Raw genomic sequence first — 13,234 nt, 5'->3', positions numbered from 1 at the left:
GTGTTGTGGGAAACTGTTTTTTAGTTCATGATTTTTAACTTTCCCAACTATCAGTACAATATTTATTTATTTGTTTAAAATATTTACATGCCGCACCATCCAAAGCCAAGGGCAGCTTACAGACAAAACATTAGGGATGTGCAGAGGGGACGGCATACGTTGCATTCGGTATTCGGTATTCGTATTCGTCAGGGGGCAGATACGTTGCATTCAGCAAGGGGGGCCCCCCAATACGTTCATGCGTTCATTCTTATTCGTTTCCTGGCTAAAATTGAATTAACTACAACCCCCCACCCTCCTGACCCCCCCCCCAAGACTTGCCAAAACTCCCTGGTGGACCAGCGGGGAGTCCAGGAGCCATCTCCTGCACTCATGCCGTCGGCTGCCGGTATTCAAAATGGCGCAGATAGCCTTTGACCTTACTGTGTCACAGGGGCTACCGGTGCCATTGGTCGGCCCCTGTGACATAGTGAGGGCAAAGGCTATTGGCGCCATTTTGAATTCTGGCAGCCGACGGCCCGAGTGCAGGAGATCACTCCCGGACCCCCGCTGGACCACCAGGGACTTTTGGCAAGTCTTATTTATTTATTTATTTATTTAACATTTTTATATACCGGGATTCATGCAGAATTTGCATATCATCTCGGTTTACATTGTAACTGAAAAAGACATGCAAGAAGAGTGCAAGTTACATAGAACAGGGTTCTTAAAAACTTGGAACAGAATACATGGGTAAAATAAAAGTCTTGGGGGACCCTCCTGACTATGTCACAGGGGCTACCGCTGCCATTGGTCAGCCCCTGTCACATGGTAGGAGCACAAGATGGCTACTATCCCACATAGGAGGCTCGTGAATAAAATGGCAGTTGGCACCAAGGTGGTAGTGTGGTTTACAAACTGGCTAACTGATAGGAGACAGCATGTAATTGTAAATGGAATATACTCTTAAGAGAGAACGGTGCTAAGTGGAGTGCTGGTTTTGGGACTAATTCTGTCAATATCTTCGTGAGCGACATTGCAGAAGGAAAAGAAGGTAAAATTTGTCTATTTTGCGAATGATACAAAGATCTTAACAGAGTGGACACATCTGAAGGAGAAGAGAACATGAAAAGAGATTTAAGAAAGCTTGAAGAGTGGTTGAAGACTTGGCAGCTGAAATTTAATGTTAAGAAGTGCAGAATCATGCATCTGGGGTATGGTAATCCAAAAGAACTGTATGCATGGATTGGGAGAGGGACATTTTGGGTGATAGTGTCTGCTGATCTGAAGGCGGTGAAGCAATATTACAAGGTAATAGCTAAAGCCAGAAGAATACTGGACTGCAAAGAAAGAGCAATAACCAGTAAGAAAAAGGGAGGTGATAATGCCCTCGTACAGGTCCTTAGTAAGGCCTCACCTGGAGTACTGTGTTCAGTTCTGGAGACGTATCTCAAAAAGGATAGAGACAGGACAAAGGCAGTCCAGTGAAGGGTGACTACAATGGTGTGATGTCTGTATTGGAACACTTATGAGGAGAGGCGAAAGGATTTAAATATATATACCTTGGAAGAGAGGAGGTAAAGGGCAGATATGATACAGACCTTCAAATACCTGAAAGGTTTTAATGATGCACGATCGTTGAACCTTTTCCATTGGAAATTAAACAGTAGAACTAGGGGTCACGAAATGAAACTCCAAGGGGGATGACTCAGAACCAATATCAGGAAATATTTCTTCATGGAGAGGGTGATGGATGCCTGAAATGCCCTTCCGGAAGAGGTGATAAAGATGAAAATGGAGAAATTACTTGATAATTTTGTTTTCCCTAGTGCAGACAGATGGACTCAGGACCAATGGTTATGCTCCCCTGCCAGCAGATGGAGATGGAGCAAGCTGACATCACAGCATATATACTCCTGCAGTGACTCCAGCCTGCCAGTATTCTCTTCAAAAACAACTGTGGACAGATGGCAAAAAACTTGAATAAAAAACAGGCAACCATAACTGTACTCAACCAATAATAAACTCTGAACTCACATAAGAACCTAGCTCCTCAATCTAGGGACTGGATGAACATTTACCAGTAATCCCTTGGGACCTGGAGCCCCACTATTGACACACCCATTTGGCAGCTGAGGGCAAGAAGCTGAGTCCATCTGTCTTCACTAAGGAAAATGAAATTATCAGGTAAGTAATTTCTCCATTTCCTAGCATAGATAGATGGACTCAGAACAGGTTGGGAGCTGCCCAGAACAGGTTGGGAGGCTGCCCGCAGTCCAATCTAATATCGTGTCATTTAATCAATTACACTGGTAAACAAAGTTTTTGTTTCCTTCAGGCTTTTTGGTGTTCCAAATAGATTTTTTTATGCTGATCACAGATATTACTTTGAAATCTGTACATCACGTAAGTTTTTTTGAAAAATGGTCAATTTTGTGCTACAGTAATTGTGAAATTTTAAAACATAATCTCGCATACATATATTTTCTTGCTGGATAGTAGTTTTTATGAATTTTAAAATTCATGTCATATTTTTGACAGCCATAAGCAACGCAACATGTAACAGAGACTAACTTTTTTTTTAAATACATCAAGAAACTCTGCCTCATCATGCCAGTACTTGCTCGGGTTGCGCCCAACTCGGCTGCAAGATTCTAACTTGTTTCCATGACGACACAGCCTTATATAAGCAGCAGCAATGAGTAGTCTCCTATGCAACATTTGGGTGAATGAGCAAATCGTATCGCTAAAACTGTTGGAGTTTAAAGCCTGTGGATTTAATTTCATATACGGTACTTTATGCCGTGACACGTTTTGTTACATCTGTGGTGAGTTTACTCTGAAAGCACAGAAAAGAAGTCTGACTGCACTCATTAAGAAGGCATACGAATTATACTTCGAGTGCAAAACTGGTGACCAGGACAGAGCATGGGCTCCTCATATATGTTGCGCATCTTGCGCCAGTAGTCTGCGAACTTGGCTGAAAGGTGTGCGGCCATCCATGCCGTTTGCCATCCCAATGATATGGAGGAAACAGAAAGATTATATAACTGACTGTTACTTCTGCATGATGAATGTGTCAGGATACTCAAAGAACAGGAAGTTTATTGAGTACCCTAACCTTGCATCGGCAATGAGACCAGTGCTGCATGACCACAATCTTCCTGTTCCAAAACCGTCAGAGGTGTGGACACTTGAGGATGAGGAGATAGGCGATGATGGCGAGCCGTCGCAGATGGAAGCTGCAGCTGATCCTGACTTTGTGTCATCAACATCCAGTGATCCTCATTTAATATCTCAGTCAGAGCTGAACGATCTGGTCAGAGATTTGACTTTATCAAAGAGTCAGGCGGAGCTGCTTGGGTCAAGGCTGCAAGGATGGAATCTTTTGTCATCTGATATGAAAATTTCAGTATTTCGCAGCCATCATGAAGATTTGACAAAATATTTCAACCAAGTAGTCAGTCTTTTTGCTGTGATATCAATGGATTGTTTTGTGCTTTCGGATGTGACCACAACCCAAAGGAATGGCGACTGTTTATTGATTCATCAATCTTAAGTTTGAAGGCTGTTTTGCTGCACAACAGCAATATCTACCCATCAATACCTATCGGACATGCCATTCATATGAAAGAAACGTATGAGAACATGCAGCTACTTCTGAACCACAATGAGTATTCGAGGTACAACTGGAATTTGTGTGGTGATCTCAAGGTAGTTGCAATTCTACTAGGTCTGTAGCTTGGTTACACCAACTTTGTTGCTTCCTTTTGTGAGTGGGACAGTCGAGCAAGAGATTCTCATTACATCAGAAAAGTCTGGCCTCTTCGCAAGAAGTTGGTTCCAGGGCAAAAGAATGTTGCGCAGGACCCATTGGTGGATCCAAGTAAGATATTTCTTCCACCTTTGCACATCAAACTTGGGCTGATGAAAAACTTCATTAAGGCAATGAACAAGCAAAGTAAAGCCTTTGATTATTGGGGACAAATGTTTCCACGCATAAGTAAAGCAAATATAAAAGAAGGTGTTTTCGTTGGCCCACAAATCTGAGCTGTGATGAAGGACAGCCACTTTGATGGTCTTCTGCAAGGTACAAAACGTGTTGCATGGACAGCCTCAAGAATGTCATTTGTAACTTTCTAGGCAATATAATGCAGGAGACTACGTCGAACAGGTTGAAAATCTGCTTCAGGCATACAAACTGATGAAGTGCAACATGTCATTGAAGATACATTTTCTTCATTCCCACTTGGACTTCTTCCCAGACAACCTTGGCGCTGTGAGGGACGAACATGGTGAAAGGTTTCATCAAGACATTGTCAAAATGGAGAAATGATATCAAGGCAAGTGGAACCCCTCCATGCTGGGTGACTATTGTTGGACTCTCATCTGCAAAGCATCAGACAGTGATTACAAACGAAAATCTGCAGCAAAACATTTTTAGTTTTGTTTTCTGGTGCCAATATTGCCATTATAGCTTATGCTGCTACAGACATGTAACAATGCTTAATGTATATTGCACTTTTCTGGCAAACGGTACGTGATACAGACATAATAAATGCATATTTGTGTTTAGCTTGTTAAAATCTACTTGTTTCACCGAAGGTTGTAGAGGAAACAAAATGTTCCCAGAAATTTGTTTACCAGTGTTGGCTATAAAGCTTATTCTCAATTTACATTAGATAAACATGGAGGTGGCTTATTGGTTGTTTCCAAGAATTTATTAATATCATAATCTTCAACTGAAGCTGTCCATCATCTTGAGATACTTCTCTTGCTATCTTCTCTCAGTTGGTGTCTCAGTTGGTTTATAGTCCACCTGGCTTTCTCAACACTTATTATTCTATGTTGACACAGCTATTACTGATATCCAAAACTGACTCTAAAAACATTATAGTTCTTGGAGATTTCAACCTATATGTTGATGCTATACCACTTTGAATGTTGAAAATTTCTTAGATTTGATGACTGCTCTAGGTTGGGAGTAGTTTATTAGCTCCCCCATACTCTAGATATAGTATTTCTTCAGGTTAACTGGTCTAATCTAGAAAATTTTCACTTCACATGTAAGAAGGTCCTCTGGTCTGATTACTTTTTGATTCAATATTAGCTGAAGCTTTTAGTCTCAGCCAGTTCTCTAAATCCCTCAATTAATTTCTCTCAGAAACAACCACATGAGGTCACTGAGCAATTACTCTATTTATGGCTACCTAAATTATCTGTGGTCTCATCAGACAATAGCTCGGAAGTGGTATCAAATTGGCATAAAGCTTTAGACTCTATATTTCACCTTCTTGCCCCTCAGAATTACCAAGAGTTGATGTAACCATTACATCCCATGGTATATCTCTGCCATCAAGATGACTGTGTGTAAGCTACAATATGAATATTCAGCTGAAAGGGAACTCTTGTTGAAATGTGTATAGCAACCTTCATAAATAGCCTCAGTTTATTTGTGGCTTATTTGGTGAAGCCTGTGATATTCTGGGCAGTATAATCATGGGTTGCATAAACACTTTTTTTGCACCAACAGGCGCTAAAGATATGGCACAACCAGGAAAAGATGGCAGAATAGTCCTGGAGTGTTTCCTCCGACACCTTGGTGTTTCGGAGTCTGTTACTCCTTCTTCAGGGACCTTCAGGAGAGAACAAGCCTTCTATATGCTTTCAGCGTTTTCAGTTTCTGAACGGTATGCTGGCAGGTGTCATTACTGTAGTGCACCTCACAGATAATCGCCGCTTCAATATTATGAACTGATCAAGAAAACGCTGAAAGCATATAGAAGGCTTGTTCTCTCCTGAAGGTCCCTGAAGAAGGAGTAACAGACTCCGAAACACCAAGGTGTCAGAGGAAACACTTCAGGACTATTCTGCCATCTTTTCCTGCATTCATTTAAGATAAGTGCCCACACTAGCAATTCCAATTATATAGTGGTTGTGCCATATCTTTAGCGCCTGTTGGTGCAAAAAAAGTGTTTATGCAACCCAAGATTATACCAGCCCAGAATATCACAGGCTTCACCAAATAAGCCACAAATAAACTGAGGCTATTTATGAAGGTTGCTATACACATTTCAACAAGAGTTCCCTTTCAGCTGAATATTCATATTGTGATTTGATTCTGCTTTTCAGCTGTATCTACGGGTTTTCATCCTTTACTATGTGTGTAAGCTACGGCACCTTGAGCATTAAAGGCATTGGTCAAAACTTCCTGTTGACTTTGACAACTATAAAACTCAACTGACAATGCCAAAAGGACCTTCTACTCTTCAAATATACAGGTCACTGCTTCTCAACCTTGTGAGCTTTTTCATATTGTCATCTTTCTAACAACTCATCTGAAAGGACATTTGAATAGAACATCAGCCATTTTTTGTTAAGATTTTTTCCATTGTTGTTTTGAAAAAGCTACGCAGACCCATCGAGCCTCTCACATTCCTGATCAGCCTGTTACCTGTACTTCATTTCCCAATGAATCTCATTGGGAGACCTTTGAACCTACATCCATGTCTGACATAATAAAGGAAATTGGAAATATGAATACCAACTTGTGTCCCATTAATCTTTGTTTAAATGCTCTGATGAAGGTTTTATGTTTTGAATTGTCTGATTTTATCTCAAAGTCGAACAGCAGTGGTGTCCCGGTGCTGGCGAGAGGTCGATGGCACCGGCTCGGACGACGTCAAAGCTATCGATGAAGTCGGGGATTTTAACTGAAAGAGAAAGTCCATTTTCTCTAAACAAGCCTTACAGCCCTTCGGTGTCATTTGGGCACATTTGGTGCAAGTTAGGACATCGTGGTGAGACCCCAAACACATAACACAGACCCCATGCAGGTCAGTGATGGACATTGTTCGAGTACAGTCGAGGCACCGACGAAAACCTGACGCCATGGCTTCGACAAAAATTTAGCCACGGTGCGGTCGATGACCAGTAGGCCCCGAAGGGATAACTCGACGGGAATCGACCTCAACAAGGGTAAAAGCTTACCTCTCGACCACGGAGTATAGGTATTGATAGGGGGACCCCTATGGGGTAGAATTTTTTGGAAAATTTTGAAAGAAGTTCCGTGAGGAAAATTCCTGTCAGGAATCTCAGAGAGCTCCTTAACCCGCGTGGCTACTGCTGCGCAGAAAAAAGAAGACTGAAGGGGGACCCCTGCTGGATGCAGGGTTGGTGCTATGCTGGGTATGCCCAGTAGGTGCAGTCAAAGTTCTGGAAACTTTGGCAAAAGTGTTCCGTGATTGGGCTCCATCCTGATGATGTCACCCACATGTGAGGACTAACATCCTGCTTGTCCTGTGAGAAGAGCATAGTTCAGGTCTGAAGCAATAGTCAGTGGCAGGTGACAGGCAAAAGAGAGGTCCATGTCTATGGGAAAGGTCAATACCAGGAAACAGGCCGAGACAGACAGAGACAGCGTGAGACAAGACAGACAAGGCAGGACAAGGAGACTGGGTAACAGAGGCAAGGCAATAAGACAAGACAGCAAGGCAAGGCACCGGAAAGCAAAACGCACTGCAAGGCAGGGGGACCTGTTATTGAGGCAGCGTCTGACGAGAGAGCTCGGTTTAAATGCTAGGAGGCACTGACGTCAAAAGGCACTGCTAGCTGCATTCCTGCCACAGAGCCTTCAAAGCTGTAACTGGAGTATGTGCCTTAGGTGCCACACATCGGAGCTAGAGAAGCAGTGTTGGCAGCATTGAGGAGCCAGGTTCTTGGCATTGGTGAGTGCTGTCTGTTGTGGGCAGGCCCCGTGACTGGCAAATGTTACAAACACTTGTTTGGTACTTCTGGTACCCTACTGTAGGATGCCCTTCCTGAAGAACTCCAAATTCACTAATCCACTTTAAAAAGCATGTAAAAGCCCATTTATTCAAGCAGGAATTTAATTGTTAACTATTATATAATCAACTTTGGCTGATTTCGAATGCCTAGGTAGCAAAGGTGGCTTTCAGTCCGTGGAAATTACAATTGATGTACTGCAGAGTAGTTAGTCGGCTCAATTTATTTCAGCCAATAAGTCACATCATCAGTCTCATTTTATTTTATGGTTTTAATATGTTATTTCATTTTAAAGTAATTTAGTTTTTGTAAAGTTTATGAATGTTTTTTCTGTAAGACACCAAGAACTGACATTTCAGTGGGTTATAAATCTTTTACATAAATATATAAATAAATCTCATTGTGCAACAAATTCATGCCCCTAATTTTTCATCCACTGACAAGTAAATCCTTAAAAATTAGACACTCCTAGAAATGACTGTAATTAAGGTAGAAGAGAAAAATTTCTGAACAGCATGCCTCTCCCTCTTATCCCAAATATTTCTCACTTTGAGCATAGATTCAAGCATACAAATTCAGCTGTGCTGTGTGACACTAAAGGATAAAACAAAGTGGCAGTGAGAGGGTCAGGAAGCAATAACTCACGTTTTATTATTGTAGGGTCGGTTCTCACATATCTCAGGAGACAGATAATATGGTGTTCCCACACATGTCCGAGCAAGCTCCATCGTGCTGCCATGAGAAAGGGAACATAGGAAGAACATGATTGCGAGTGCCTTAGTGGAAAAGAAAAACCAATGTGCAAACAAAGGAAAATTGGTTCTTACCTGCCAATTTTCATTCCTGGAATACACCAGATCAGTCCAGACAAGTAAGTTTTGTATCTCTACCAGCAGATGGAGGCAGAGAACAAAAACTTTTCAGGTACTGCTACTTAACTGAGAGTGCTACCTGCAGTCCCTTCAGTATTAACCTGTATCAAAGCCAAGATGTCTACTCCCAAAACCCAAATGATTTTCCATCTGGGGTGAGTAGAGAATCAAAGTTGGAGCCCCCTTACAAATCTGAGACCTCAACATCCAGGGTAATGAAAAAATTCCAACCCTGTTTAAACTATATGCAGTCTTTGCAAAAAAACTACATTATCAACATCTAGAAGTGGGAAAGGTCTTTCAAAATATAAGGGGTTGGGCTTCTGGGACTGATCTTGGGTATTCCAGGAACGAAAATTAGCAGGTAAGAACCAATTTTTCTTTCCTGTTCATACCCCAGATCAGTCCAGACAAGTGGGATGTACCCAAGCTCCTCTACGCTATGCGGGAACCCGAAAGACCCGCACGCAACACACCTTCTCCAAATGTTGCTTCATCTGGTGCCCGAACATCCAGGAGGTAATGTTTGGTAAAGGTTTGTAGGGAAGACCATGTTGCCGCCCAACAAATCTCCTGTGGAGACACCAGCTGAAACTCTGCCCAGGAACTGTCCACAGTCTCTCTGGAACCATTCGACCCTTACAGAGATAGGCCGAAATAATTGCTTCCTTCAACCATCACACATTTGAGCTCTTAGCAGCTTTATAATCCTTCTTTGCTCCATTGAACAAAACAAAGATGATCCGACCTCCGAAAGTCATTAATGACCTTAAGATATCGTAACAAAGCTAGACAAACATCCAATAAGTGAAGTTGCTTCGCATGCAGAGTATCTGACGTAAGGTTTGGAAAGGCCGGCAATTTCACAGTCTGGTTGAGATGAAACGAAGTCTCAACCTTGGGCAAAAAAGGAAGGAACTGTACACAGCGAAACCCCGTTGTCCAAAATCCGTAGAAAAGGATCTCTGCACAAGGCTTGAAACTCCGAAATCCATCTAGCCAAACAAAATCGCCACCAAAAAAGTGGTCTTCAAGCTGAGGTCCTGCAAAGATGCCCTTTTCAACGGTTTAAAAGGAGGTCCATAAAGAAGAACCAGATTAAGATGGAACAAAGTCAGCATGGCTTTATCCAGGGCAAGTCTTGCCTCACAAATCTGCTTCACTTTTTTGAAGGAGTTAATAAACATGTGGATAAAGGTGAACCATTAGATATAGTAAACTTGGATTTTCAGAAGGCGTTTGACAAAGTTCCTCATGAGAGGCTTCTAGGAAAAGTAAAAAGTCATGGGATAGGTGGCGATGTCCTTTCGTGGATTGCAAACTGGCTAAAAGGCAGGAAACAGAGAGTAGGATTAAATGGGCAATTTTCTCAGTGGAAGGGAGTGGACTGTGGAGTGCCTCAGGGATCTGTATTGGGACCCTTACTTTTCAATATATGTATAAATTATCTGGAAAGAAATACGACGAGTGAGATAATCAAATTTGCAGATGACACAAAATTGTTCAGAGTAGTTAAATCACAAGCAGATTGTGATAAATTGCAGGAAGACCTTGTGAGACTGGAAAATTGGGCATCCAAATGGCAGATGAAATTTAATGTGGATAAGTGCAAGGTGATGCATATAGGGAAAAATAACCCATGCTATAATTACACAATGTTGGGTTCCATATTAGATGCTACAACCAAAGAAAGAGATCTAAGTGTCATAGTGGATAACACATTGAAATCGTCGGTACAGTGTGCTGCAGCAGTCAAAAAAGCAAACAGAATGTTGGGAATTATTAGAAAGGGAATGGTGAATAAAACAGAAAATGTCATAATGCTTCTGTATCGCTCCATGGTGAGACCGCACCTTGAATACTGTGTACAATTCTGGTCGCCGCATCTCAAAAGAGATATAAATGCGATGGAGAAGGTACAGAGAAGGGCTACCACAAAATGATAAGGGGAATGGAACAACTCCCCTATGAGGAAAGACTAAAGAGGTTAGGACTTTTCAGCTTGGAGAAGAGACGACTGAGGGGGGATATGATAGAGATGTTTAAAATCATAAGAGTAGAACGGGTAGATGTGAATCGGTTATTTACTCTTTCGGATAGTAGAAAGACTACGGGGCACTCCATGAAGTTAGCATGGGGCATATTTAAAACTAATCGGAGAAAGTTCTTTTTTACTCAATGCACAATTAAACTCTGGAATTTGTTGCCAGAGGATGTGGTTAGTGCAGTTAGTATAGCTGTGTTTAAAAAAGGATTGGATAAGTTCTTGGAGGAGAAGTCCATTACCTGCTATTAAGTTCACTTAGAGAATAGCCACTGCCATTAGCAATGGTAACATGGAATAGACTTAGCTTTTGGGTACTTGCCAGGTTCTTATGGCCTGGATTGGCCACTGTTGGAAACAGGATGCTGGGCTTGATGGACCCTTGGCATTTTCTTATGTTCCATGATGGACACATCCTATAAACCAGTGAACACATGTGCTTCACCCCTTTAAGAAAACACATGATGTCCGGATGAGACACCAGTAGCCTCTCCTGAAACTTCCCTCAAAACCAGCCCAAGGCTGCTACTGTACTTGGAGTGAATTATAGGCCAATCCCTTTGCTAAGCTATCCTGCAAAATGCAAATACCTGGGAAACATTGAAGTGCAAAGGGTCAAGGACATGGTGCCCATACTATGACTCAAACACTTTCCACACTCGGATATACGACAGAGAAGTGGATGGACTCCTAACCTGAAGCAAAGTAGCAATCACAGGCTCTGAATAATTTTCAAGTGAAAATGTCACCTCTCAAAAGCCAGGCTGCTAGACAAAAGTGATTCGCCTGCTCCGAAAAGATGGGCCACTGGCGTAGCAACCCCTCCAGGCACCCTAATCGGATGGGACTGTCTACTGCCAGCTGAACCAGATCTGTAAACCATGGATGGCACGGCCACTCAGGCACCACGAGAATCACTCTTCCTTGATGTTGCTTGATGTGATGAAACACTCGGCCTATGAGAGGCCACGGGGAAAACACGTACAGCAGAGGTCTCGTTGGCCAAAATTGAACAAGAGCATCAATTCCTTCGGAGCCGAACTTTCTCCTGCAGCTGAAAAATCTGTCCATCTTGGCATTTCCTCGAGACACCATGAGATCAAACTGGGGCTTGCCCCACCTGTTCCGAATGACAACTCCCATTCTCCCGGATCCAGTTGCTGTCTGCTGGGAATCTGCTTGCACATAGTCCACTCCGGCCACATGAGATGCTGCTAACACTGCTAGATGTTTCTCTGCCTGCTTAAAATCTTTTTTTTTGTTATCAACTCCAGACTGCAAGTTTGTACCTCTGCCATCTGCTGGAAACAGAGAAATACTGAAGAGACTGCATGTGAACGAAAAAACATTGAAATAATTCAGAATCCCAAACTTAAAAATGACAACACAGTGGAATTAAAGGAGAAAGCTCATAACCCAGGAGTAATAATCGACACGGAACTCAGCCTTAAGCAACACATATCACTAAAAGTTAGAGAAGGCTACGCCAAATTAATGATCCTTCGGAGACTAAAACCCTTATTAACTCAAGCACACTTTTAAACAGTACTACAAGCACTAATTTTCGCTAGCACAGACTATTGTAACACACTTTTCCTAGGATTACCATATACAACACTCAGACCGCTACAAATACTGCAGAACTCGGCTGCCAGAATACTTACTGGGATCGTACCACTCAAACACTTGCCGAATTACACTGGCTGCCAATAGAACAAAGAGTGCAATTTAAAACGCTATGCACAATTCATAAATTAATCAATGAAGAAAATGCTGACTAGCTAAACACCGCACTGCGATTACATGTCCCCCAGAGAAATCTCAGATCAGCCAATAAAGCTCTACTAACCATACCCTCTGTCAAAACAGCAAAACTGACCCAAGTTAGAGAGAGAGCAATATCCTTAGCCGGTCCAATATTATGGAATATAATGCCACTCGAAATAAGATTGATGAAAGATTTAAAACTCTTCAAAAAAAGTTTGAAAACTTGGCTCTTCAAAAAAGCTTTTCACAATGAGGTCAATGAGTAAGAACACCTACTCACTGCTGAAAGTCACCTAAAAGCGTAACTGCTTTCTTTACTATTTTTTATCATAATTAAATATTAATTTAAGAGAGACAGTATAAACCGTATATGATTATCCAATGAATCAAATAAATGGAAGTTCCAATCCACTTTCCATATAGAATAGATTTTTGAAACATGTAACCGAAAAACTGATTAGCACCCCCCCTAGATAAATGTACAAATCAAACTGATATACGTGCCTAATTGTAAACCGTTGTGATGGTGTATTACTAAACGATGGTATAGAAAAGTTTTTAAATAAAATAAATAAAATAAGTAGCAGTCCCTGAAAAGTTTTTGTTTACTGCCTCCATCTGCTGGTAGGGATGCAAAACCCACTTGTCTGGACTGATCTGGGGTGTGAAGGGGAATTCATGTTTTTATTACTTATGCAGAAGGGATGCACTTTACAGGAAACGTTTTCAAGGCATTCCTTCAAGCTTTTTCTTCTTGTGCTGTACGCTACTTGTTCTTGCTCACACA

At 41.8% G+C, this 13,234-nt stretch overlaps 1 protein-coding gene across 1 annotated transcript in view; it reads right to left on the bottom strand.

The window, feature by feature from the left end:
* The window catches only part of LOC115082149 (serine/threonine-protein kinase Nek5-like), a 156,035-nt gene that overhangs the window by 105,414 nt on the left and 37,387 nt on the right, over positions 1-13,234 (bottom strand). Inside the window, 1 exon segment of the mRNA XM_029586409.1 lies at positions 8,410-8,496. Coding sequence (XP_029442269.1) covers positions 8,410-8,496 — 87 coding nt within the window.

The sequence above is a fragment of the Rhinatrema bivittatum genome, unplaced genomic scaffold (genome assembly GCF_901001135.1).
Source record: "Rhinatrema bivittatum unplaced genomic scaffold, aRhiBiv1.1, whole genome shotgun sequence".
In the NCBI taxonomy this organism is placed as follows: Eukaryota; Metazoa; Chordata; class Amphibia; order Gymnophiona; family Rhinatrematidae; genus Rhinatrema; species Rhinatrema bivittatum.
This window is presented reverse-complemented; position numbering and strand designations above follow the sequence as displayed.